Source organism: Gambusia affinis, linkage group LG01, assembly GCF_019740435.1.
Source record: "Gambusia affinis linkage group LG01, SWU_Gaff_1.0, whole genome shotgun sequence".
Classification (NCBI taxonomy): domain Eukaryota; kingdom Metazoa; phylum Chordata; class Actinopteri; order Cyprinodontiformes; family Poeciliidae; genus Gambusia; species Gambusia affinis.
In genome coordinates this window covers 2,614,273-2,640,572 of record NC_057868.1, presented here as the reverse complement: position 1 = coordinate 2,640,572, position 26,300 = coordinate 2,614,273, and the positions used below count along the sequence as shown (strand labels likewise).

At 39.2% G+C, this 26,300-nt stretch overlaps 2 protein-coding genes across 3 annotated transcripts in view; one reads left to right on the top strand and one right to left on the bottom strand.

Annotated features, from left to right (window-relative positions):
- Positions 1 to 7,477, bottom strand: part of LOC122832863 (polyhomeotic-like protein 2) — an 11,607-nt gene extending 4,130 nt beyond the window's left edge. The window contains exons 1-4 of one of the 2 annotated variants that reach the window (XM_044120057.1): positions 7,325 to 7,477; positions 1,130 to 1,295; positions 700 to 778; positions 202 to 313 (exon numbers count right to left, since the gene is read on the bottom strand). In XM_044120057.1, coding sequence (XP_043975992.1) covers positions 202 to 313; positions 700 to 778; positions 1,130 to 1,270 — 332 coding nt within the window. In that variant the 5' untranslated portion in view covers positions 1,271 to 1,295; positions 7,325 to 7,477. Of the gene's footprint in view, positions 1 to 201; positions 314 to 699; positions 779 to 1,129; positions 1,296 to 4,054; positions 4,930 to 7,324 lie in introns of those variants that run through there. The other variant, XM_044120048.1, reaches the window with a different exon arrangement.
- Positions 6,847 to 26,300, top strand: LOC122832859. Its single transcript, XM_044120033.1, has 8 exons — positions 6,847 to 7,281; positions 9,301 to 10,414; positions 11,572 to 11,706; positions 12,396 to 12,570; positions 14,610 to 14,708; positions 21,912 to 22,003; positions 23,427 to 23,567; positions 25,988 to 26,300. The coding sequence occupies exons 1-8, from the start codon at positions 7,031 to 7,033 to the stop codon at positions 26,249 to 26,251; spliced, it is 2,271 nt and encodes a 756-aa protein (XP_043975968.1). The 5' UTR covers positions 6,847 to 7,030; the 3' UTR covers positions 26,252 to 26,300.

Genomic DNA, 26,300 nt, shown 5'->3' with positions numbered 1-26,300 from the left:
AAACTTTTTTTTTGTAGTAATAGTATGACTAGTAGGGTTCAAATAAGGTCAGTTTGACCTTACAGTTGTATGTTTATGACTCAATGTTTGCCAGAACTCCCCAATAAAGTTGAGATTTTATTTGGATAATTGTGGATAGATCTGAATCAGAGCAAAAAAAAACAAAAAAAAACCTCAGAAAGAAAAATAAATCGGACTCACCGTTTAGCACACACTGTGGAGCAGAACCTCTTGGATCTTTTGAAGATGTAGGCAAAGTCCACCTTACCACAAAGTTCACAGGTCAACATGGGCTCCTGCTGGGCCTTTAGCTCTGAGAGGACACACAAACAGCACACAAAGTCACTGTCGGATGACTCCCCAGTTTTCCTTCTCTTGAACTGGAAGACTCTTCTTGAGATGAGGAAAAACAAGGAGAAAAGCAAGGAAAGACACTTTTCAACAACTCTATTCCAATTCACTGTTACTTACATTGTGCAGCACAACTGGAGAACAAAACTGCAGTTCAAGGATGAAGAACTCACAGTTACCAGCACATCTCCCTGATGTATTCCACAGACGTTTTCTTAGAATACGGATTTGTTGGCTATACCTGTACACCTGTCTGTCTGTCTGTCTGTCTGTCTGGACGGACGGACGGTCAGATGGAAAATGAACTTTACTACTGATCTAAAAACAAAAACAAAGAAAAACGTTTACCCTTGGAAGATAGGCCATCCATCTTTGAATCTGCTGCCCGTCTCCGGAGGCTCTCTATAGAAAAAGATGGACGCTCCACCTACAGAAAAGAAATGTATTGATTCAGCTGATTGATAAAAATGCCAAGTATAGTGAACTGCTGGCATGAGCTCAGCTTAAGACGGTGCTAATAGCATTAGGTTGTTGAAACAAAAAGAGCTTTGCATATCTAAAGAAGATTAAAGCATTCTGAGGCATCAAAACAAGAAAAATTCCCTGAAGGATTACCACCAATGATATTTGGAAATAAAGACTTGCCCCTAATAAAGCCAGCCTTCATTACTGCACGTCAGAAATGACTTTAGCTGTGAAGCTGCATGTCAGAAAAGGTTCCCAAATCTCTGTTACTGCTGATATTCCCCAACAGACCAATGCACGACCCGGTACTCACAGGGAACGGCTCGGCACCTTCCTGGATAACGAAGCCTTCGATCAGGTGCGTCAGGATGTGGGAATTGTCTATGGCCTGCTGAGCTGTTTTGCTGTCTCCATTGTGCTGGCTGCTGTCTGTGCTCCCATTCCCAGAGGTCATGACTGGAGCACAGGCCGCCCCAAACCTGTCAACACAACAGCAAAGTACAACCGCATGAATCTGAAATTGTGTTCAAATATAGAAATACAGCAGAGTCAATGAGTCCGGTGGCTGATGAACCAGGATCATTCCTTTTTAAATGTTGCCCTTCAGACACACCTGAGCATCTTCAGATAATAAGCAAGAAGCAACATTGGGAAAAGTCCAGCTTAAAACCCGAAATCAGCTGGGAGGACTGGAATCGAAGTTACATGAAACATCTCCACCACCATATCTACAGAGGCACAGAACGTTCCAAAAGCAGACAGATGGATCTAGGTATTGGTATCTAGATACAGTTAAAGGTTTCTCCATCTTTTCTTTCAGGTTTTTTTTCTTCAGGTCACCACAGCCAATCATATGTCTCCATTTAGTCCCGTCTTCTGCATCCTGTACCTTCACTCCAACTGTCTCGCCCCTGAACGTGTCCAAACCGGACCTGAGTGAAGAGTGAATGAGGAATCATCTTTTCTCTCTTTTCCAGTTCATAACTCCACCTCCATCGTTTTCTCTACCTGTTCTCTGCTTTAACTCCAAATCAAAATGTCATCTGCATACATCATAATCCAGAGCCTTGAACCTTGTCAAACTAGATTTAGTTTTCTTGAAATCTAGAAATACACAGTGCAGGTCTCGCTGGCCTTTTCTGTACATTCCATCAGCATCTTTCAAGTAAAAACTTGCATCTGTAATTCTGGCATGAAACTGTTCTGCTGCTCACTTCTGACCCAAGTCTGGCTTCCGCTAATCTTTTCCACAGCTTCACAAGTATGAGTTGTTTTTCATACAGCTCATACCTGGAGTTGTATAAAAAAACAAATTCATACCTGGAGTCGTTTTTCGTACAACTCCAGGTATGAAAAATTCCAAACCTGGAGTTTTTTCCCCTGGAGGTATGGAGGAAAAACCCACTTGTGTATTTCCTCCATACTTGTCACAATTCTATACTTCTTCTCAATAACCGACACCACAACACCTTCCCTCCATTTCTCAGTCTTCAAGATTTTGTTGCAACAACCAAATCATAAACTCCCATGCCTCCAGGAGTACGTCATCGAGTCCCAATGCCGTTCCCCTCCTTCTAAGAAAACTGAGACAGTTATGGTGTGGAAACTAAAGGAGCACCCAGCACTATTATTAAGGCATTGCAGTTTTCAATTCTACAGCTAACAAGCATGTGTGTTCACCAGATAACTGTAGGCTGTACCCAAGCAGCTAATGCCAGTTTGTCATACTTGTTACAGATCAAAAATGGTCATATTTTGCTCAATAAGCCTATGTAAAATTCAGCAAGATCTTAATCTGTATTGTTTTTTTACCTAAGGAAATTATTTTCATAGAAGTAGGAATAGTTCGCAGTGACAAGTCTATTTTTAAAATAAAGGTAAGCAGATAATATTCTACATCATTACTGTAAATTTCAGATTAGATAGATAGAAAGAAATTTATCAACCTTGAAATATCTGACAGTTCATACTTTTTTACTTTTATCAATGTCAATATTATTTCAAAAAACAACACAAGGTTACTCTCATGGCTGACAACAAATTTTATTTTAAATATAACATTTTTATTTATCAGATAAACAGATTCATCAGAAAGTATTCATCTATGCCTTATCAACTGTATTCTGCTTTCAAGCAGCCATATTGTTTCAGTACTTTCTTGATCAATTCACTTCTGCTTATTTATAAAGCGACAAATTCACAGGAAATCTCTTCATAAAAACAAACAGAACCAATTAACTTACAGAAATGTCTAATTTAATACAATACAAGCATGCAAACAGATTCTAGCCTGTAAACAGGCTAGAACATGCATCCCAGTTCTAACATAATGCAGACAAATTCAGTTTAAAGGCCTTTTGGTAAAGATGGATTTAATCCAGACACTAACTCTGCAGCAATACCTCAAAGGAACAACTCCACTTAACATGTATAAAACCTCCAGCAGAACCAGAGCCAAGATCGGTCTGAACGGTCATCTTCCTTTACAGAATAACACTTCTCAAGGCTTTCTGAAGACCTGTCAGTTTGTCTTACCCACTTTTAATCAGTCCACAATATCCTTCAGACAAAACATAGTAATAATAAACTCAAGGATTGAAACATTTGACACTACACTATTCAAGCAGATTTAACTCTATCTACTTCCATCTACTTTGAAAAAGAGAAACCTCTTCAACAATAGTGAAATACTACAGCTTCACCTCTTCAGCAGATATACAGCCGCTACATGAAGGAGACTATAATGTCATATCCAGTCCTCTAGTGTGTTAAACATTTGTTCTGCTGTTTCTGTACAAACAGCAGTACGAAAATAAACTGAACAATTTTAGAGTAGAGTTTGGCGCTCTATTCCTACAAAGCAGCAGGCTGTGGTGACCAGCGGCTGTTGTTTGGCATTCAACAACAAGGAAGCCTTAAAAATGGAATAAATAAAAGCGTATATTATCAGGGAACATTTCCTCTCCTGGTTACGTTTAGGTTCCCCTTGGAGAGAGCAGTTTGTTTACACTCATGCTTGAACTCCACCGAGCGCGTCGGAAGTTTCTAACTCACTCTAAATCGCACAAAGTAAATCTAAATTGACGTGCGGGCGACATTAATCCAGTTAGTTGGGAGCAGAAATCAGTGTTGGGCAACAAACATGTAGCCTTCTTATCGTGTGTTGGTTAAAAGTACACCAGGCTAAAGTCATTTCACCAACACGCGCCTGTAGGACTGAAGCTAACAGTTGGCTTACTTTAACCGTCCGAAACCAGTTCGGAATCAGTTTCAGGCGCCCTGCACGGTAACAATGGTCCGGGGAAGAAAAGCTCTTTGTTCAGCGGCTCCAAGCTGAACAACTGCTCCGCTCCCGCCGCTGGGAGGAACACCGGCTAGCCAGCTGGAACCCTCGCCGGTAAATATTCACCGCATAAAGCGAGCAGAACCGCCTCGTTACACCGGCAACAACGACGTTACCGACTGCCTCATCTTTTCACCGCGGTCCCACGCTGTACTTTCAAACGGCGATATCAACATCCATTACAACTCATCTCCAAACTGATCAAGTCGGAATGTGAACGCGCATAGTTTCCGCCAACAACCGTCAAATTAAAAGCACGCTCCGTTGTTTTGGCCGGCGGTTGCAGCAGGACGTTCGTCTACTGTCCACCCTTACTCTGAAGAGAGTCCCCGCACGGTGTCTGTGGACGCTGGTGAGCTTCTCGGAAAGGCGCTAAAATCACTTCAACCTGGGATCAAAAGCGCGTTTATTTTGATATTCCCCATGTTCACCAACAGCTTGCCTAAAGAACTGATCTCCAACTGATTAATGAGCGCTGCTACAGCCAACTGGGATCACATCAGTTATGGAAATGTGTGGAGCTCCGGAAATGCATTTTATTTTTTGGGTTGTTTTTTTGTGTTTGTTTGATTTAAAGACAACATTTTGTAAAGAGACGTTGCCGGTTCGAACCCCGGTCCCTCCTTCTCTGGTGGTTGCCTCAGAAGAAGAATCCAGGGTCAAACATCTGGCCAAGTTGGTGTACAGTACAGGCTATGAAGCAGCAAGCAGATCGATATTAGCAGCAACATAAGGAGTCAGATGATAAAAACATAACAGGAAACAAACAAAAACCATTAAATGGAAGTGACAAAAATAATTTGAAGTACTTATATAACATCCACTAATAATCATGCATTAGTCTACTAGTCATTCCAGTTATTATGATTCAAAGATAGCTCTAACTCAGGGTCTCAGCAGTTTTCTAGAAGTTTTTTTTTCAGGAAGAAAAGGGTAAAAGAAAATGGATGGATGGATGGAAGAGCATAAAAACTAAATCTTACTTGTCCATGTTTGGTTCTGGTGAAGCAGAGTAGACTGGAACCACAAGACCTGAGTTCTCTGGAAAGTTGATGCAACTACAGATCTTTAATGTATTTTGATGCCAAGCCATTCAGTGATTTATCAACCAAGAGAAGAATTTTAAAGTCTATTCTCTGAGCTATAGAGAGCCAGTGGAAGGTTTTTAGAACTGGAGTGATGCGCTCTATTGTATAAGACAGCTGCACCTTGTCTGGTACACTGTTTGTCAGAGGTATTTGGGTCCTTCATTTCATGACAAATGTAGTCTTGTTATGTTAGTTGAAACAACAGTTAAGTTATTTTCATTCAACAAAAACAAGCAGAAGCAAAACCCCAACCAACCAAGCACAAAGACCCACAGGACAAAAAAACAGAGCAGCTCTAGAAAACACCCACAAACTGATTCTTTGACAGGGCTGCACAGTGAAGCAGGTGCATGGTCACCCTGTTGTCTTGGGTGCATTGTGGATTCAAATCCCCGATTGGAGTCTTTCTCCAGGTGGGTTCCATGTTCTCCTGCATGCATGCATTCTCCCGGGTACTGCGGCTTGATCCCACAGTCCAAAAACCATGACCTTTAGGTCCATTAGTCCATGAATTGTCCTAAGGTGTGAGTGTGTGTGCATGGTGTCCTGTGTGTCTCTGTGTTGTCCTGGGGAACCTGTCTAGGATGTACGCTGCATCTTGCTCAGTGACCGCTGGTTCAGACAGTGGACGGACGAATGGATTGTTTTTTTAAATTATTTTGATTAATTTTAGATTCGTTATGATACAAAGAACAAAGAAGACACCCGTGCCGCCACACACATACACACATAAACCCCCCCAAAACAAAACAAAAGAAAACAAAAACACACACACACACAACAAAATACCCCACATGCGAATGGATTGTTTGACAAAGTCAGACACACAAAATCTGTTTCTTGGTACAGCTTCAGACTTTCAGCTTGAGAAAGTAGAGGCATTTCTTGCAGCTGTAGCCAAACTCTGTTAAGAATAACAAATCCATTCAAGATATGATGTCTGAAAGGTACTGGATATTTGCAACCAGGAGCAGAAGCCTTCTACCTTGGGAGCATGGCAGCCCTGGTTTTACTATTTCAAATCGGTTCCAACTCATCAGAGCCTGGCCACACACGACTGCAGTTGTAAACACACGCCCAATTAGAGAATCAATTGTTGTTGTGCATTGCTATAAATAAGCAATTCTTTTAGACAATTCTAAAAAGTAATCTAAATCATTTTTAGATTATTTTGTGACCAGTATGACTCCAATTTATGGGCTATTAATTACTGTCCATTTTATTTCTTTAATACACTGAGCAAATCGTAAAAAAAAGAAAGACCTGCATGAAATTATATTAACTCACCACTTTTTCAATTTGTTTAGTTTAATTTATTTATTTGTATATATAACTCAACATTTTAAATGTAACGTTTTTATTAGAATTGTGTCAGTGTATAAAAACTGATTAAATTAAAGTAACTAAAATAGGCCTATTCCACTACTACTACTACTACTACTAATATTAACGGTAGTAAAGTAATAATAATAATAATAATAATAATAATAATAATAATAATAATAATAATAATAATAATAATAATAATAATAATAATAATAATACATAAATAAACAAAATAGCTAAAGGAACCATTTAATGTCAGAGAACGTGGATGGACATGTTGCACTACTGACGGTGAAAGTGGTGATTAAATAAGAAATAATAACCGCGGTTACAAACATCACCTGATGTGTGATGTTTAGTGCATTTTCATTGTGCCGTTGAATAATGCCTTGTGACAGTGATCTGCTGTTGTAGTGAACCGAACACGGTAAGCTGTGTGTTCCTGCTGCTCAGCCGCATGTTGGACCTGAGCCGCAAGCTGACAGGGAGGCGCTCTCCGGTCGTAAACTCGCCTAAGGAAGCGAATCTGACTGGAGGCTCAGCTGGAGGAAACGGTCCCATGTCGTCAACGCTGGACCTGATGAAAAAGCAGTGTTTCGCGCCTGGGACTCTGTCCTCTGCGTCTCTGAAGAGAAGACTGCTGAGGAAAAGGAGGAGAGTGGCACCGGAGGCGCAGCGCTCCGCGGACGGCGATTGTGAGCCGTGCAGGTAGTTGTCTAATTACAAAGTTAATCCAGAAGTACGCACTTACTGAGCTCTGATGTCTTAAAAAACGGGATCAAGTGATGTTACACCGGCCTCTTCGTTTTCTTTTAGTGGACTTCATCAGCAGTTCTTCGGTCTTTGACACATTTTATTTGACACCATCTGATCATTATGAGGAGCAGGGTTTTTGTTGTTTTTGTAATGCCTTAGGTTCTTGATCTCTGGATCAGCTGTAAATTTGTTATGGCAGCTTTTATAAAACACATACATTTGTTTTGCTTCTATGAGTTGCATTTTTTTAAATAAAAACCGTTTTGCTGACAAAATAACTTCCCAAAGGACGAAGATCACCAAAGCTACAAGTTTCTGAAAGGAAGGTGAACTACGGGTCATATAAATTCAATATAATTGTAATAGCACCAATTTGTAGCAAACAAAAAAATACCACATTCAGCATCCAGGGGGCAGTGTTGTTCACTGAAAACAACAGAAAGAATAAAAGCCCAACAGTATTAGAAGTTAGCTAGAATTTAAAACCATTTTGCATAGAACAAAAATAATAAGAAAAATAAACAGGTACTCCAGAGTTAATATGATCATTTGGCATTGATGTTGCAATTTTTTACTATACACCATGTTCCAAATTATTATGCAAATTCGATTAAAGTGTCATAAAGATTTTTTTCGTTGTTGTTGTGCTATTAAATGTATAGATGGTATTGTGTGTCAGGGCTTTTTGAATCACTATAATTCATTTCAGAGATTGATTAGATCATTGATTAGTTTGTCTGGTGAGCTCAATTAAAGGAAATCTACTTAAGAAGGATGTTCCACATTATTAAGCAGGCCACAGGTTTCAAGCAACATGGGAAAGAGAAAGAATCTCTGTTGACGAAAATCATCAGATAGTGTAGTGCTGTATGACAAGGTATGAAAACATTAGATATTTAATGAAAACGGAAGCGTTATCATACTGTGAAGAGATTTGTGGCTGATTCAGAACAAAGATGGGTTTGTACAGACAAAGGCATAATGAGGAAGGTTTCTGTTAGACAAATTGATCAGATTAAGAGAGCAGCTGTTAAAATGCCCCTACAAAGCAGCAAACAGTGATTTGAAGCTGCTCTAGAACCTCAAGGTGGAGGATCCTCCAGAGGCTTGTGGTGCATTAACCTACTATTTGGCCCCTAACCAGAGCTCACAAGCAGAACCAGTCTCAGTGGACCCAGCTGTACATGAAGATTCATTTTCAAACAGATTTGTTCACTGATGACTGCTGTCCAACCCTGGTTGGTCCAGATGGATGCAGTAGTGGATTGGTGGTGGATGGCCACCACGTCCCAACACGGCTGTGACGTCAGCAAGGAGGTGGTGGAGTCATGCTTTGGGCTGAAGTCATGAGGAGAGAATCATTGGTCGACCCCTTCAGAGTCCATGAAGGTGAAAATGACCTCAGCAAAGTATATGGACTTTCTGACTGGTCACTTTCTTTCATGGTTCAAAAAAGAGCCGAACCTTCAGTAGCAAAATCATCTTCGTCCTGACAATGAACCATCTCATGCTGCAAGGAATGCCACTGTGTCATTGGCTGCTATCGGCATGAAAGGGGAGAAACTCATGGTCGGGTCACCATCCTCCTCTGACCTCTGACCTCAACCCTATTGAGAACCTTTGGAGTTTCCTCAAGCAGAAGATCTGAGGGTGGATGCAGTTCATATTAAAACAGCAGCTCTGGGAAGGTTTTCTGACATCCTGCAGAGAAATTCAAACAGAAACTTTCCACAAACTCACAAGTTCAATGGATCAAGAATTGTGCTGTGATACCAAAGAAGGTTCTATGTTAACATGAAACTCATCAGTTAAGATGTTTTTGATTGAAATAGCTTTTGATTTTAGTACATGTGAACACTTAATGCTGCCACCACCTGAATAAAAGCAAAGACTTTGTGACATGCTCAGGAGGTTTTAGATCTGAAGCATATTGGATCAGAAAATATAACCGGTTGTTTTTCTGTGTTTCAGATGTTCCATATTTACCTCCTCTGGCAGCAGTCGTTCTGTTCGGCGGATTCTGACGGCCTGTGTCTTCTCCTTCCTGGCTCTACTTGGCTCTGTATCTCCAGACCTCAGCTCCAACTTCGACCTGCTCGATGCAACGGAGGCCGCGTACAGCGAACTGACTTCATGCAGGACCACAGCTCTGATGCAGCTCATCAGTAAGCTTCAGAAGATGAGGCTTTTATTAGCCAAAGACATAAGCAATGAGACACTGGGGTCCGGTTCCCCAGCACTGGATCACCTCTGTGGTAAAATGGTGAACTACAGTAATAATCATAGACTTCAGTGCAGTGCGGAGATGTCTGGATTTTGCCTTCAGCTGAGGAGAAACATGCAGGAATTTCTACATCCATCCCTGGATGTCAGGGATGGATCGGTTTTCACTCAACTCATAGAGAGACTGTTGACCATCTGGGGCTCAGTTGAAGTTGCTTTAGCTAAAGCCAAACAAAACCCTAACTGGGCAGATGTTCTTTCTGCCCGACTACTGGTGACCTTCACAGAACTAAACTACCAACTGATGCTCCACCACAACACCTTGACTCCTGCTGACTTCCAGCGCAGGTGGACCAACACTCTGTATTACCTGAGCTTATGCAGACTGATGACTGAGCGGCTGAATGACTGCTGGTCAGAGAACGTAGACCTCAAAGTAAACCTGAGTCTGGAAGCTCAGCCGGTGCATATTCTGGACCCAAGTCCATGGCAGATCTCTGGAGCAGGAAGCAAGCTTCTTTCGGGGTCACACACTGGAATTCAGGCTCTCATAAAAACCCAGGAGTGCGTCTTTGATCGGTCGTCGCTGGCTCTCCGGCTGGCATCTCGAGCTGTGTCTTCCAGCCTCAGCATAAGGATCTGCCTTCTGGCTGTGGCGTGCCTCATTTATCCTCTGATGATGTTTTCTTTCAAAGAGATGACAGAGTGGATCCAGGATTATGCTCAGAGCTTGAGGGAGAAATCTGAGGATCTGAAACGCCAGAGGAAGCTAGCTGAAGATCTGCTGCACCAAATGCTGCCAAAATCAGTCGCCAAGCAGCTCAGGAAGCGTAAGCAGGTTGAAGCCGAAAGCTATGAAAGGGTAAGGAAAACAGCATGTTATCAGAATAACAGAAATGTATGAAAACATTCCTTGAAAACGCCTTTGAAAGTCCTTTTCAAGAAGGCACACTTCTAAGTTTCAGACTTTCCTAGAAACTACAGTTGTGTTTTTGACCGTGGGAAGAAGCCAGAGCACTTGGACAGAACTCTGCATGGAGAGGGAGAGCGTTGGAACTCCATGCAGAAAAAACCCAGGTTAGGATTGAAACCTAGGACCTTCTTCCTGCAAAGCAGCAGATGCTACCAACTGCTTCACTGAGTAGCCCCACCATTATCTCATCTCCCAGAAATACAAATAATATATTGTTTAAATAGCTGTTTAAAAAACTAAACCAGTAATCACTTTTTAAAAGTGATAGGAAAAGTTGGAGATACTATGTGATACTATAAGTACTTCTGTTGTCCTACAGTTCACATGGAGCTGCAGACTTTGTTAAGAACAGATCTGCGTCTGCTCTCCTCCTCTGTCACTCTTTGGCCAAAGCTGCTGTGAGGAGGTTACATCTGCAAGATGTGCAAACACCCTGACTGAACGTGTGTGTTTGTTGCCTTTGTTGCCATTGTTGGTGTAATTACCTGTAATTGCCCCGTTGCATATTCATGTGGAGATAAAACAAGTTGTACAGGTGAAATTGGATCTGGCTTATTGAAGAGGTTTGAAGCAGCTGGACCAAAAAAGCCTTACGGTGGCGAGGTGGGGGTCTGAGCAGCTCAAAATGATCAGGAGGGTTTTCTGTGTAGAACTCACTGAAAAGAGAAAATACTGCTCTGATATGGAAATGTAGCTGCAGACTCTCAAACGGCCCACGTTACTTTTAGCAGATACAGAGGAAACTTTGATGCTGATTCCACAGATTTAGTTCATTGTCCTGTCCACTCGTTCAATGCAGAGACTGTAATTTTCTACTGATAGAGGCGGTACGGAATATACTCTGATGAGTTGTAGCAAATGTTTTCACCAAAATTTCTCTAAATGAGATCTAACTTCAGCTCAAACCCTGAACGTCAGTAAAAGGAAACGTATAAATCAGTATTATCTATTATATTTCTGTTACCTCATCCTGTGTGGCTGACACAATAGGAGAAGACGAGCTGATATGTTGTGACGGAGCAAACATTTTCTCTCTTGTTTTCCAGGTCACCATATTTTTCTCAGATATTGTGGGCTTCACATCTATCTCAGCATCTTGCACCCCTCTGCAGGTGGTGGAGATGCTCAACAATCTGTACATGTGCTTTGACACTCGCATTGATTCCTACGATGTCTACAAGGTAACAAACTCACGCCAACAGAGCACGTTTCTGTAAGTCTGAAGCTTTCCGTCAAGACATCCATACTGTCCTCCACTCTTCAAAAAAGAGCTCTTGATCAATAGCACTCCTGTCTGCCTGGAGGTGTTTTAAAGTTTTCTTTGGACTTCGGCTATTTTTTCTTGGGTTAAGTCTCTGTCTATACAGTTGGTGTTTTATTCATTTCACTTTAGTGAAGTAAAATTTTAAAAAAGTGTCCAAAGTTGGACTTAGTCCCTGTGCATGTCAGACTCCACCAGCATTGTCCCTGGCTTCACATTCAGCCTTCTTGTTCTGGTCTTCATAGACAGGATCTCAGGGATGTGAGGATTTAATTTTTCTGTTAAGTTTTAAGTTTCTGTGTTCTGTTGAACCTCCTGTTGTCCCACTTACCCTTGATTGCTCCCAGCTGTGTCTCGTGTTCCCTGATTACCCTTTGTGTATTTAAATCCACTTATGTCTCTTGTTTCTTTGTCGGGTCCTCGTCTAGTCTGTCTCTAGTTGTGTTTCCTGTCAGATACTAGCCAGGATGAGATGTCTAATGTCTTCTAGGAGCTGTTATGTACAGATGGCAGACTACAGAAACTGCATTGCAATCATTTCCTATTATTTTTAAATAAGAAACTTTTTCCCATGTCATTTGAATGAATTTAATGGAATGCTCTAACAAGGTGGAGACAATCGGAGACGCCTACATGGTGGTGAGCGGTCTACCTGAGAGAAACGGTGACAAACACGCAGATGAGATTGCCAAGATGGCACTGGACCTGTTGGCGGCGGTCAGGCAGGTGTCCATCCCTCACATGCCCAACGAGAGGCTGCAGCTCCGAGCTGGCATTCACACAGGTCAGAGGAGCTCCACGTGAGACTACAAGGTCCAACACATCATTCTGGCTTTGTTAGAGCATCGGTCAATTACATTTCAACTATGTGGCGGTTCAGAGTGCTTTACATCATGAAAACATAAAAATAACGGGGCGTGCTCCGGTGGCGTAGAGGTTAGCGCGCCCCACGCCTGGAGGCCCCCAGTCCTCGACGCGGCCGTCGCGGGTTCAATTCCCAGACCCGACGACACTTGCCGCATGTCTTTCCCCCTTTCCTGTCAGACTACTATGAAAAAAGGGACACTAGAGCCCACAAAAAAAAAAAAACCAAAACATCATAAACACAGCACATAGTCAACAATTGTGAAATAAGTAACAGACATTGCATTTTGCTAAGTGCCATCATTAAAATCATCAATACAAATCACATATTTTGGTCCATATTCAATTTAATATGGTTCAAAAGCAACTCTAACCAGGGGTGTTTTAAGCCTTGCATTTTAAGGAACTCAGTGTTACAGCTGTTTTGCAGTTTTCTGGTAGTTTGTTCCAGATTTGGGATCAATAGAAGCTGCATGTGGGTGTTTGGTTCTGGCTCTGGGGAATAAAGCCAGTAGTTTCATTTGTAGAGTTTTAGATTGAGATAATTCCAGTTGGTTTTCTAGAGCTCGGTTTTGTTTTTCATGAACTGTACGTGTTCCTATTATTTCCAGTGCCTTGAAAAAAACATGACACTGAGACTTATTTGGGACAACAACGTGCTGTAATGTGTTCTATGTTCAGACCAGCTGCTCCATCTCTCTGAGGTTCAACCTCTACAGTATTCAGATGTGTTTGCAATAAAGACAGCATAACTGGATTAATTCACAGTGAAGCAAAGAGACAGCTCACTAAAAATAGAAAAAAATAGAGCTGATCTGGAAATATGTTCATTTCATTGTCTGGTATTTTATTTTCTTCATTTAAAATTAATTATTCAAAGTCTCAAAAGTGTTTTTTTTTGTGTTTTTAAGCTATTTAGATATTTTCTGCTCTCAGCCTTCCTTTCTAATCTTAACCTAACCTTGATACCTTTTCTTATTTTGTAGAGCACTGACTGACAGCTTGTAAAATGTTTTCATGTCCAGTTTATTTAAATCCAAATTACAACAATAATACAATAATCATCAGGTTTTAAGGTTACATGTGTTGTTTTTTATCTGTGTGGAGTGTTTATGTGGTTATGTTTGTTCATATGGATTTGTAATAGAAGTATGTTTACTACAATTATAACTGTTACAGCAGTTATAATTATCCAATTCAGTTATAATTCCTATTTGTTTTTATCTCTATTTTTTGTAACTTGATTCTGTCTAAATAAAGTTGAATTGACTCTAAAAAGCCAGAGAAACCAACATTCAGCTGAACCCACAGCGCCATCTAGAGGAAGTGCTGAGGGTTCAGCTGATCAGTTGAAATTTTTAGTGTGTTCACGTCTGTGTACGTGTAGACTTGTATTTGCTACAGTGTAAGTACCATTTCTCCAACAAATACTACTCCATAAGGACCGATTGCTCCTTATGGGCCCAAATCCCAAGCCCTATAAGAAGAGGTGCTGTTTTGAGGTTAGAAGTTAGATTTAGGACAAAGGTGTGATTTGAGTCTAGGTGTGAACTGGTTATGGTTAAGGTTGGAGTAGGAGTAGGCTATAGAAATGAATGACAAATGAATAAACATAAAAGTACTGAGGACTTTGTGTGCTTTTTGAGATCATAAAATCACAGAAACATGTAAAAAAAAAAAAAGAAGTGTCATGTTCAGCACTAAATGGGATGTGAAGCTTAATATCCAGAATCTCAGGAAGATGAAGTAACATGTCATTATTATTCCTACTATTGCCTTTTTGGGATGCTCGAAACATCACTTCCTCGTTTGTGAGTGATTGCATCAAATTTGTTTGAAATCTATTTAAATTCTTCAGTTTTATTTCTGTGTTCTGGTTGTATTGGTGCCTGATTGTTGAGCTTACAATTTAAGCTCTAAAGCAAAACGAAAAGCCATTTGTATTTTTCGGCTCCGTAGGTCCATGTGTGGCTGGGATTGTGGGCTACAAGATGCCGAGATACTGTTTGTTTGGAGATACGGTCAACACTGCCTCAAGGATGGAGTCCACCAGCCTGCGTGAGTCCTCAGTAATAATTACACAAACCTTTACAGCTCTTAAAGAAAATTTGATTTTTAAATATCCTGTCCATAACTTGCTTCTCCTGCTCTTCTATAATGATGATTATGTTAAGGCCCTTGCTGTGCACTGTCAGGCTGCAGCTACCACAAATGAACCTTTCAAAAGAATATTCAACACAAGAGAATATTTTACACCAGCATACATTTCAAGTAGTTGATTTTATTTAGGTTGGTATTAACAGGAACCTAAAAAGTTTAACTTAAACCAAATATGGCAACAAAAAAGAAGCAAATCTACCCCAGTGAAAGGAAAAAGATACATTCGGACAATTTGAGAAGCAGAGAACTAAATGAAACCTTTACACTATGTTGTTTCACTAACTGAAGGACCCAAAGTCTGAATCTTTTCCCCCACCTACAGAATAATCCACAAAGCTTTACTAACAGAAACTTCACATATAAGATAAAAACTGAAATTGTTATGTAACTCTAAAGAAGAAAAACAATCTGGGTTTAACATTGGTTCTCACTGAATCCATTGCAAATACAAATGACACTATTACACTCTGTTGTAAAACAGAACAGAAGAAGACTATTAATTAATCCTTTTAATCCCAATCTTTTCCCTGCAAAATAAGTCCATGCATTTAAATCCTTGGACCTCCCTAACACATGATATTTATGAATTATTACATTTTATGTTGGTTATGTTCAGGGGCCCCGGATAGGGGGGGAAAGTTGTGACAATTCTAAGGGCTCCTGACCAACAGGGGGCCCTCCACAATTTATTTATTATTTTTATTGTTCAAAGAAACAAAAACAAAAAAAGAATTGGAGGCCTGTCAATTATAAAATTAATCATATTAATTGATTAAATATCAAGGCAAAGAAAACTCAGTAGCCGCTGGTAGGGGCCATTCAGGGGCCTCCAGACACTCAGGGGGCCTAGAAATGGTTTAACTGTAACAGCATGTAGCATCATTTATAGAGAATGACAATGTTATTAAATTTCATTTAATGCATTCAGCTGAGAAAAATAAATTGTACATTTACGATTTAATTAGGAAGTTTACATTGTAAAAGTTTAAAAAATCATCTTGATAGTTTGATGGTTGTGTTACCATGGCTACAATATGGTGTAATCTTTGTGTTTGACTTGGGTGGTAGAAACGTTAAGGAGAAGCAGAGCAAACAGACAGCAGGTGGTACCAGGTGGTATCGGGTGGTACCAGGTGGTTAATTAACACTTCACTTATTCATTCATTCGTTGTCATTGAGATTCCCCCACATTTGTAGAAAAATAGTAAGAAGACTGTAATAAAGGAACAAGACGCTCGGCTACCTGACTCATGAAAATTGAGTTTGGCTTGCTGTTAATCTACGTTAACATACATGGTGTATCCAACACGTAGGGATAACAGTATAGTTAGATTTGTTTCCTTTTTTTTTCCTTTTGGTTTTTTGTTAGTCAAACTCCGGTTAGTAGTTAATATTGCAAAAGATAAACTGCTTGCTGGTAGATAAGTCACTTTCAATATGGCGGACGCTATAACCTATCGCTTGAACGGGCCGACCCGTTCAAGCGATAACTTCGTCCAATCAGTGATCTCTCAGGTCTCCAAATGGGACATACCGTTTCCGTTTTCGTTAATGTTGTTGTATTTTTGCAATTTGTAATTGTGCTTCGTTAATTTTTTTGTGCTTTGCACCTCAGGGCCACCGTAACAAACGGAGGACAAAACCAAACAAAATAAATGAATGGTTGTCAGCCCTCCCTCACAAACACTAAGGAGAGACAAATAATCCAAACTGTGTGGACTAACAACAAAGAAAATCAAACTCCAAAAGGACAGCAGGAAGCAGTGATAAAACTGTAAAAACAAAAATACAAAAATTACTAAAGCTCATTATGAAATCACTTTAATCAAGTCAATCTAAAACACATTAAAAACACTGCATCACATAAACCAGCATTCTAAAGTCAAACTTGGTCTAGTAGATCTGGTCCAGCCCTGCCAAATAAAAGCAATATAAGAAAACAAAAACATATAATTCAATCTGATTAAAAGAGACAAATGTATAAGCCAACCCGCAGCGTCAAACAACCACACGCCCATGAGTAACGCTGCAGGGCGTTAATAATAATGCGGCCCTGTATGAAAACACCACATCAGGACAAACTTATTAAGAGAATCAATTTAAAACAGTTTTCCTCCAAACCTGCCAAAGCCAGCAAACAGCGTGGGTCCAACACACACAGGAAATTGACACTTGGCCACCACCCTCCCAGCTTCCCTTTTATGGAGGTTCAGGTTGTGGAGGGAGCGACACCTAATGGTGCCACCTGGCTACAAAGGATGAAAGACATTGGTGCAATGCTGAGAAGGGAGGATGAATTGGAGAAACAGTTGACAGAAGCTCGGGAAGAAATTGAGCGTCTAAAACAGGATGTTGTTTCTCTCACCGAAGAGCGAGACTCGGCTCTCTTTCAAAACAAAATCTTGCAAAAACGGACAATCCCAAGGTTAAACAGAGATAAAGAACCAGAGAAACCACAGGAATCAGTTGAGGTCTGAGATTCAAAAGTACCATCAGAAAGTCATGGAGCTTTGCACCACTTTCAAAAACTTCGAGAGGAAATCAAAACAGGAGGTTGAGAAGATTTTGGTAAAAAAAGACGCAGTGGAGTCTCGCAGCACAGCAGACCAAAAGACAATTGAGAAGCGTGAAGATGAAGTGAAGAGACTCAAGTTTGAGCTATCCCGAAAAAATTACGATATTGGTATTTTCAAGAAGGAGGTGTCACACCACAAAGAAAGGTGCAGACGTCTGGAAGGCAAAATAGAAGATCTAGAAAAACAGCTGGAAAAGGGAGAAGAGGAGAGGAAAAATATTCTAAAGAAACGTCCAAAACCTCCAACAGAGGAACTCATTTTTAAAAGTAGGCAAGAGTTTAGAGCAACGCTACAATTATGTGAACCTGTAATAATTGAAGAAAAAATGAGACGCAGGGGATTAGTGAACCATCTAAAGAAAAAAGAATCTGAGATAAATGGACTCTTGAAGAAACAGGCTGAGAGCAACTCTCTCAGCCTTATAACGACAGGTAGCAGTGATGAATGGCAATGAGAAGAAATGTTGTGACCGCCCAGAATCAGATTGGAGAAAGCTTGAGGAGGAAATTCAGAGCTTAAATGGTCAAGTGGAGGCACTAATTGAAAGCAGGGATTTGGATCAAGAGCACATTAAAAAACTCAACGAACAAATTGATAAGTGGAAAACAAAATACTACACGGAGAAGATGAAAGATGAGGATTTGCAGAAGAAATACAAAGATTGGCAGAAAGAATGCGAGGATTTGAAGAAATCCAAAAAGAGTAAAGGGGCAACCCTTACAAAAAATCCCACGAAAATCACATGTGGTTCACACAAATTTTACATGTGAATCATGTGAATCACATGTGAAAGCACATGAATACGTGTGATTTTGGAACGTTTCGTGGTAAAATCACATGTGATTCACATGTGATTTTTGTGAATTTGTGTGAACCACATGTAATCACATGTGAAAGTCACATGTGATCCACATATGATCACATGTGATTTTCGTGGGATTTTTTTGTAAGGGAAACGTGAAAAATGACATTGCTGTGGAAGCACCTAAATGTGAAAGCAAAGTTGAGATGCAAACTGATAAACAGGTCAAATTTCTACTACCTATTGACCAAAAGTCAGTTCGTTTTCAAACTTTGCCTCTCGGTGAAGGCAAGTTAGTGCCACATTTTAGAGAAGATAAGCTCACAACACCAGAAAAGGTAAATCAGCTGAAGCCAATGCCCCGTAGTAAGAGAAAGCCTGAAATGTCAACAACATCAGCAGGCAGGAAGCGTTGTCTCCAGGAAACTGAGCTGAGAAAAGATGGCGGGCAGCTAGGCAGAGCGCCACGATGAGATTTACTCATTAATAACTAGCTTGTACTAACCTGTACAAAACTAAATTCATGGGTTTTCTCCGGGTGCTCCGGTTTGTCCTACCTTCGGGAAAAAAAGTGATTAGGCTAATTGGTCTTTTTTAATTTTACCTTTGTCTCTCGTTCACTAACTGTTGGAGGCCTTCTTTAAATGGACACTCTTTAAAATAAATCTTTAAAATAAATGTATAGGTTTTTTCCGGGTGCTCCGGTTTGTCCTACCTTCGGGAAAAAAAGTGATTAGGTTAATTGGTGTCTGTTGCACCCACAGTCACTGGACGGCTTTTTGTTTTGTAGTGCTAAGAATAAAGCCAAAACTTACATGAGAATGCCAGACAGTCTTATTCAATAAGTTAAGATATGATGTGTCTTTAATATAGCAAATAATAAAGACGCAAACCTTTATTGGGTCTGGTTGGGGCAGTGAACTCTTTATTTAGTTATAATTGAATCCTATAAAATGTGGCTTAAAGCTGAGATTCTGATGTTTGGATATGTAAAATATATATTCTCTCTGCTAATAAATCTATACTTTGGTTGCTGTCAGTTTTACAAACAAGAGAGAACAAACCCAATTTCTCTTTATAATGGCCCTTAATTTAATAAAAATAAATATATATATACATATATATATTTATTTATATAAATTATATATATATGTGTTTATATATATATATATATATATATATATATATATATATATATATATATATATATATATATGTAACCGGATCCCTTCTGCGTTGTGCAGGTTATTAGATGTTATTCAGGCCGTGACTCTTTTTGGCTTTCAACGATTTATTCTGACGAAAATCTGACGAAAATATCCAACAGAAAAACAATTGTTACAAGCTGCCCGCTCCAAGTCCTCTCCCGCAGGACAACATGACAAAAAGGGCGGGATCATGTCTCACATTAAATAAAATAAATCTTTTTTATACAACATACCTGACGAAAATATCCAACAGAAAAACAATTGTTACAAGCTGCCCGCTCCAAGTCCTACACAAACAAAAATACATAACAGAAATTAACTTAATAAATCTACAAATAAACTGGAAGTATTTAGATAGAAAATAAATAGGACACACCTCTCCCGCAGGACAACATGACAAAAGGGGAGGGGCTAAGGGACGCAAACATTTTAAAGTCAAAACCATAGAAGAAGAAATAAAAAGGAGGGGCTACCGTTCTTAAAGTAACACATTCAAAACAATGACAGCTTTTCGGTCAGGTAGAGAACAATACAAACAATAACAAAAAAAGACATTTTGTGTAATTATAACAACCAGGTTACATATATATACATATATATATATATATATATATATATATATATATATATATATATATATATATACACATATATAGGTGTGTGTGTGTGTGTGTGTACATAAATATATACACATATATGTACATGTATATATATCACGCATATATATATATATGGTTGATAGCAGCTCACTGCGGCTGCGTAGTGTCCGTCTCTATGTAACCAAGACAACAGCGTCAGTTAGTGAGTCCTATTTAGGTCCATAGCGACAATTTAGCTGACCCTAATATTTCCGTGTTTTGTTTTGGTCATTATTATTACACTTATTGTTGAGATGTGTGTGATCGGTGTGTCTATCAGACATTTATATGTCTGGAATAAATCGCGGTATTGGACAACAACCAGCTGTCATTTAGGCTAGCAACTCTCTTGTTGATACACTGACATTACTTACCTTCTGTCTTTCAACCACTTTGAAAAGCTTTTCTTCGTCTCTCCAACATCTTTATCCTTCCCACTCTTCTGTTTTCTGTTTGTGCCCGGTCGCCTCATCTTTAGCTCCCTGTTGTCGAGGCAGTACGACAAATTTAAAAGAAAAAAACGCGCCTCAGCGCGTCCTCGGTAGGGCCGCTACCCAAACTACCTGAATGGGAGGGGAGAGCGGCTGGTAGGATGGGAGGGGCGCCTAATCAGTGCTGTTCCTCTGTTATTGATCATTTCATGCACAAACATCTGTTAAGTACATAAAATGCTGACTAGAAAAAAAAGATCCTACATCGTTTTGGCCCCCTAGTGCGCCCTATGCGTTGCATACACTGCATAGCAACCTTTTGCGCCTCTGGGTGAAATAGAGGAGGATTTCAACTGTGGGATGTAGAAGACGTCATTTTGAGGTTCCTTCTGGCCTAGAAAATCTAAAACATCTTATAGTTTTAAGCTGTGTGGGAACAGCAAGGCATATAGAATAAACATTGATACATAGCACATTGCTGTCTATGTATTATGCTAGCAGCAACAATTGTTGCCATGCTAACGTTCACTCTTCTTATCAAATTATGGATGAAAGTATAAAAAAAAAATTTTGTGTCAGTAGAAGATACTTTAAAGAACATATGTTCAAAATGTTTATTTAAATATTTTTTGCGGACTTCCTCTTGTACAGGTTTGTGTAACTCAAGCATTACAGGCAGGAAGTAAAGAGGCCTGGTCATGTGACCTTTCACACTAGATACATGAAATTGATATTGCTTGGATTAGACACTCTATTATTTTATTTTAATACTTCAATTAGGTATTAGAAGTCAAAACAATTCTTCTAGAGCTTCCAGAAGTTAGAAAAAATGTCTGGCAACAATTGTTGCTGGTGGGATTAAATGGGTTAATCCACTAAAATAACAATTGTTAATTGTAGACGGAGGCTAACTTCATCACCATCTGATATAGGTGTTACAGCAAAAACGTACATAACAACTGGAAATACCATGTAATTTTATTTTTATTCGCTGATTACTTGTAGCCGTTGAATTCTTAACCAATAGTTTCTAATACTTCCTTTTCAAAATTGCACAAATGCCTAAAACAGCAATAAATGATCAACACTGTAAATACTTCATTAAAATAATATTTTTAAAAATGTACTCTGCCAGATATTTCTCATCAAAAAAGTTTCTATAATTCCATCACTGCTAGAGGTGTTGACTGATTTTGTATTGATGTGGAAGATCAGATAAGTTGTGTTTCTACAAAAAACGACAAAAATATTTTGGGTAACTCAGGCACATACCTATAATTAACAAAGTACTGCATGTTTACAGTGTTCTTTCAGGTATATTGTAAAGACATAATATTAGTTCCCTTATCAATCACACTGTGAAAAGCTTCGAAGAGAAGGACCTGGGAATCTGCTTAGAGTTAAAATTGTTGCTCCAAATGTATTTCATATGTTTTCCTGTTCCAGCCCAGAAAATCCACACCAGTTCAGAAACCTATTTGGCTTTGATGAAGGACAACGCCTATGAGCTGCAGCTACGTGGAGAGATCGAGGTCAAGGTAATGGATACAAATCAATTTCTCAACTTTTAAAATGTTCTTTGCAAAATTCAATTCAATTCAACGGCTTCATATTTTCTTCAGTCTGCTTAGAAAATAATCCATAGTGAAAACATAAATCTCTAGTTCTACTTAAATGAAAATTCTGTAAATTTTCAAATGATGCACTGCAGGTATGGTGAAGATGAGTGGGGTCTTTTAAATCAATTCAAATCAAATATCCCCACTCAGCCTGTCTGTGAAGATATTATATTAAATATATCCCTTTAAATACAGTGATAATGGAGAGAAATTGTAAATCGACTGAACTTATAAAGTGCCATTCAAGTCACTTATGACACTAAGACAACAAATGTTCACTGGAGTTATGTTTTTACACTGATTGGTTGGCAACTTTACGTTAAATATGTGACAGGAGGAAGATAGAGTCAAACCAACAACCTTCCTCTTGTAAGACAGCTCCTCCACTCACTGAGCCATGGTTATCCATAAAACACAATGTTCTAAAACAGTTTATGTATCAGAAAATGATTTTAAAATATTCTGGTTCTCAATGAATCTTAAAATTAGGTAAAGAGAATATTGGATGGGGCTGCACAGTGGCACAGTTGGTAGCACTGTTGCTTTGCAAGAAGGTCCTGGGTTCAATTCCCAGCCTGGGATCTTTCTGCACGGAGTTTGCATGTTTCCCTGTGCATGCGTGTGTTCTCTCCGGGTTCTCCAGCTTCTTCCCACAGTCCTAAAACATGACTGTCGGGTTAGTTGGTCTAAATTTTCCCTAGGTGTGTGTGTGTGTATGTGCATGTGCATGGTTGTGTGTCCTGTCTGTCTCTGTGTTGCCCTGCGACAGACTGGCGCCTGTCCAGGGCGACCCCGCCTCTCGCCCGGGGTCACCCTGGCGAGAGGCGACCCTATTAGGGATAAGAGTGTTAGCAAGATGGATGAATATTGGATGAACAACAACAGAAGACTTCCATTTAAATGTTCAAAATTTAACCTGAAACAAAGAAACATTTTGTGAAGAACAAAGTCCTCCTCCATGACTCAGTACCATACTGGCCAAAAATCTCTATGTTGTTGTCATCTGTTAAAAGGACACTGTTGCTCAAGTTCTGTTACGTGATTAAACGCAATTCTGCAAACCCAAGTCATACTGTTGTATTGTTTTTTTGAAGGAAGAGGTATTTCACTAGCAGCATCTAGATTCTAGGTGCTACTTCTCTCATTCAGCAAGAAATGACGTGGCTCCTTCAATACTTTAATTTTGTGATAACTCTTAGAACAAAGTGAAACCTTGTTTTTCATGGCTTCTCAAAAATCACAATCGGTGTAGTTATTTTTATGTAAACATTTAATTTCAGTGCTGTTTGTAGCAAATTGTTTAGTCAGTATTCATCACTTGCACCCATCACTCTCCTGTCAGGGTAAAGGCAAAATGAATACATATTGGCTTGTTGGCCATAAAAGCTACAGCGTGCAGAACGACAGTCTGGTTTGTAACTGGAATCCCAACATGGCCAGAAAGAAGAAGACAGTGGCTGGGAGTCAGGCCTCTGTAGGATACGTGAGTATTATATTGCTTCAGATTGACACTCAGCACTTATTTTATATTTAATATGTGCATTAGGTATTTAGAAGTCTGTTGTCATTGTTTAGAGAGAACTATTTGTTATCAACATGTAGGTAGCCTGAAAAGAAAAAAAAACAAAACAACAAATCTGATCTTACTGGTGGTGTTCTCCCTACAACCATTTCTTTCACAGTGAAACTTTACAAAATCAATCAATCAAACAAATTTTATTTGTATATCACATTTCAGCAGCAAGGCATTTCAAAGTGCTTTACATCAAATCAAACACAGAAACATAATGCAACATAGAATCAACAATCAAAACAGAACATTAAGTCAGATTCCGTCAATAAATTTGCAATTGATTACGTTTCAAATACAACTCTAAACAAGTGGGCTTTTAGTTGAGATTTAAAGGAAGTCAGTGTTTCAGCTGTGTTACAGTTTTCTGGAAGTTTGTTCCAGATTTGTGGTGCATAGATGCTGAATGCTGCTTCTCCTTGTTTGGTTCTGGTTCTGGGGATGCAGAGCAGAACCAGAACCAGAAGACCTGAGAGATCTGGAAGGTTGATAAAACAATAGCAGATCTTTAATGTATTGTGGTGCTGAGCCGTTCAGTGATTTATAAACTAACAACAGTATTTTAAAGTCTATTCTTTGAAATACTGGGAGCCAGTGGAGGGACTTCAATGTGTCCAATAAACACTAATTTATTGGACATTTCAGTGGCTGAAATGTCCAACTTACGGACATTAAAATATGTTAAAGTTCTATATAATTTAGCTGTAACTCATAATTGAAGAATATATATGTTTAGTTTGCGTTTACCAATAACTTGCTAGCAATAGACGGACCAAAACACGAGTTAATCTGTTTATAAACGCATTTTTTTCTTATTCCGAAATGTTTCTCTCTTCTCCCCTCCACTTCAACCCTCCCGGAGCTCGTAGCTTTCGTCAGCAGTCTTCAAACCGTTCTCCCCTGTGTTCAACGTCTGTCTGCTTGTTACAAAATGTCCCACTTAAAAGCAAAAGAAGAATATCTAGTTGTGTTTCATGTTATTTTGCTCAATTAAAACAACATAGCACACCTCGAAAACAGATGTTTATTAGCTTACGGCCGGAAATATCACTGGTATTAAACGACAACGTATAATACGAGCGTCTTTCTCTAAAAGGCGGTGTTTGGTTGATTGGATTGGTGCGTTTGATTTATGGACTGGGACATTTTACACAGGTGGTCCACAGACATGAAAAATGCCGCTTGCACTGGGACAGGACGAACAATAAATCGCTTATCATTTATAAACTTTAAAATATAAACCGGGAAAACACCGCAGGACAGTGAATTTTTAATTCAACGAAATCCAAACTTGATAAAAGCGCATAAAGCAATGATATGTTCAAAGGAAAAGAAAGTGATGCCGAAGTTATTTATAAAAAAAATTGCATTGAATTAAATGTATTAAATGTAACAAGTCCCTCAGTACAATTTTACTTTAGTTACTTTTTGATGAGTAAAAGTTCTGCTCATCACAAAGAAAATAAGAACAAATTGGTCTCAAACTGTTTTGATTTAAAGGAGCATATTTATATATATAAAAAAGCAAAACAAGATATTATGTGTATTTTTAATGAGACATTAATTTCCAGTATTTTAAGTCAGCTGCTGTTTGTTACTTCTATCTAATAGTTTTTAACTCCAAACTAAGCACCTGATGTTCTGTTTTAAGTTTTTGTCAATGCAAATTATGATCACAAGTATCTGATAAAATTGACATTTACATTTGTTGTTCAAATATTAACGTTTACAAGGCATCAGTTAAACTGATGCCTTAAATTCAGCAAGAATTGTGCCGTCTGTCTTCCCACTGAAGCAACTCCATGAGATCTTAATACAAACCCAGCCAAAAGATCAATGCAGTATTTTCTCAAGTTTTATCTTTATTCATTAATGGATATGATTTCAAATGTAACACAGTAACTTTATTCATAACAAATTCAAGGAAAAGGAAAAGTTCAGGTTTTGTAAACAATCTAAAGGACAAATTAGACAAACTGTAATAACATCAATAAATATAAATGTAACTACCGGTAATTACTTTCCACCCCGTATGGCAGAATATATATTTGTTTCACATTGTGAAGTGCTTCTACGTTCTGCGTTATCTATTCAGGGACCCCATAGTACAGTAAAATATTAATGTTTTTATTTCATTTGGTTCACATAATGAGCCACTGACAGTTTTCGTCATAGTACCAGCAAGAATTTAAAACTACTTTCACCTCTGTGTATAACTCAACCTAGAAATAGATTTTTTTGGTAATGGACATTGCAGATATAATAACTGATTGCTCTCAGATTTTATCACCATATACCTTATCTTTGTAACTGAAACTTGTATATCTGTGCAGTCATCTGTCACGGTGCAGAGCCTCAGCGACAATGCAGCCACACCGGTTTCACTTCCCTCTTCAGCGCTGAACCAAACGCCCAAGATGCCTCGGACAGAGAGGCTCCATCTGAGCGTGGCCGCTCAGATGGAGCCATACGGGGGAAGCTACGGGACCCTGGGCTCCATGATTGGGGGCCTCCAGGGTGGAGACGAAAGTCCAGTTAACAGCCAGCGGAGTGGGCACAAACCAGACCTACTGCCTGGTTCTAACCAGCAAATGTGACCATTTCATCACTGTTGTGTCCATTGAAATGTAATTCCGAGAAAAATTA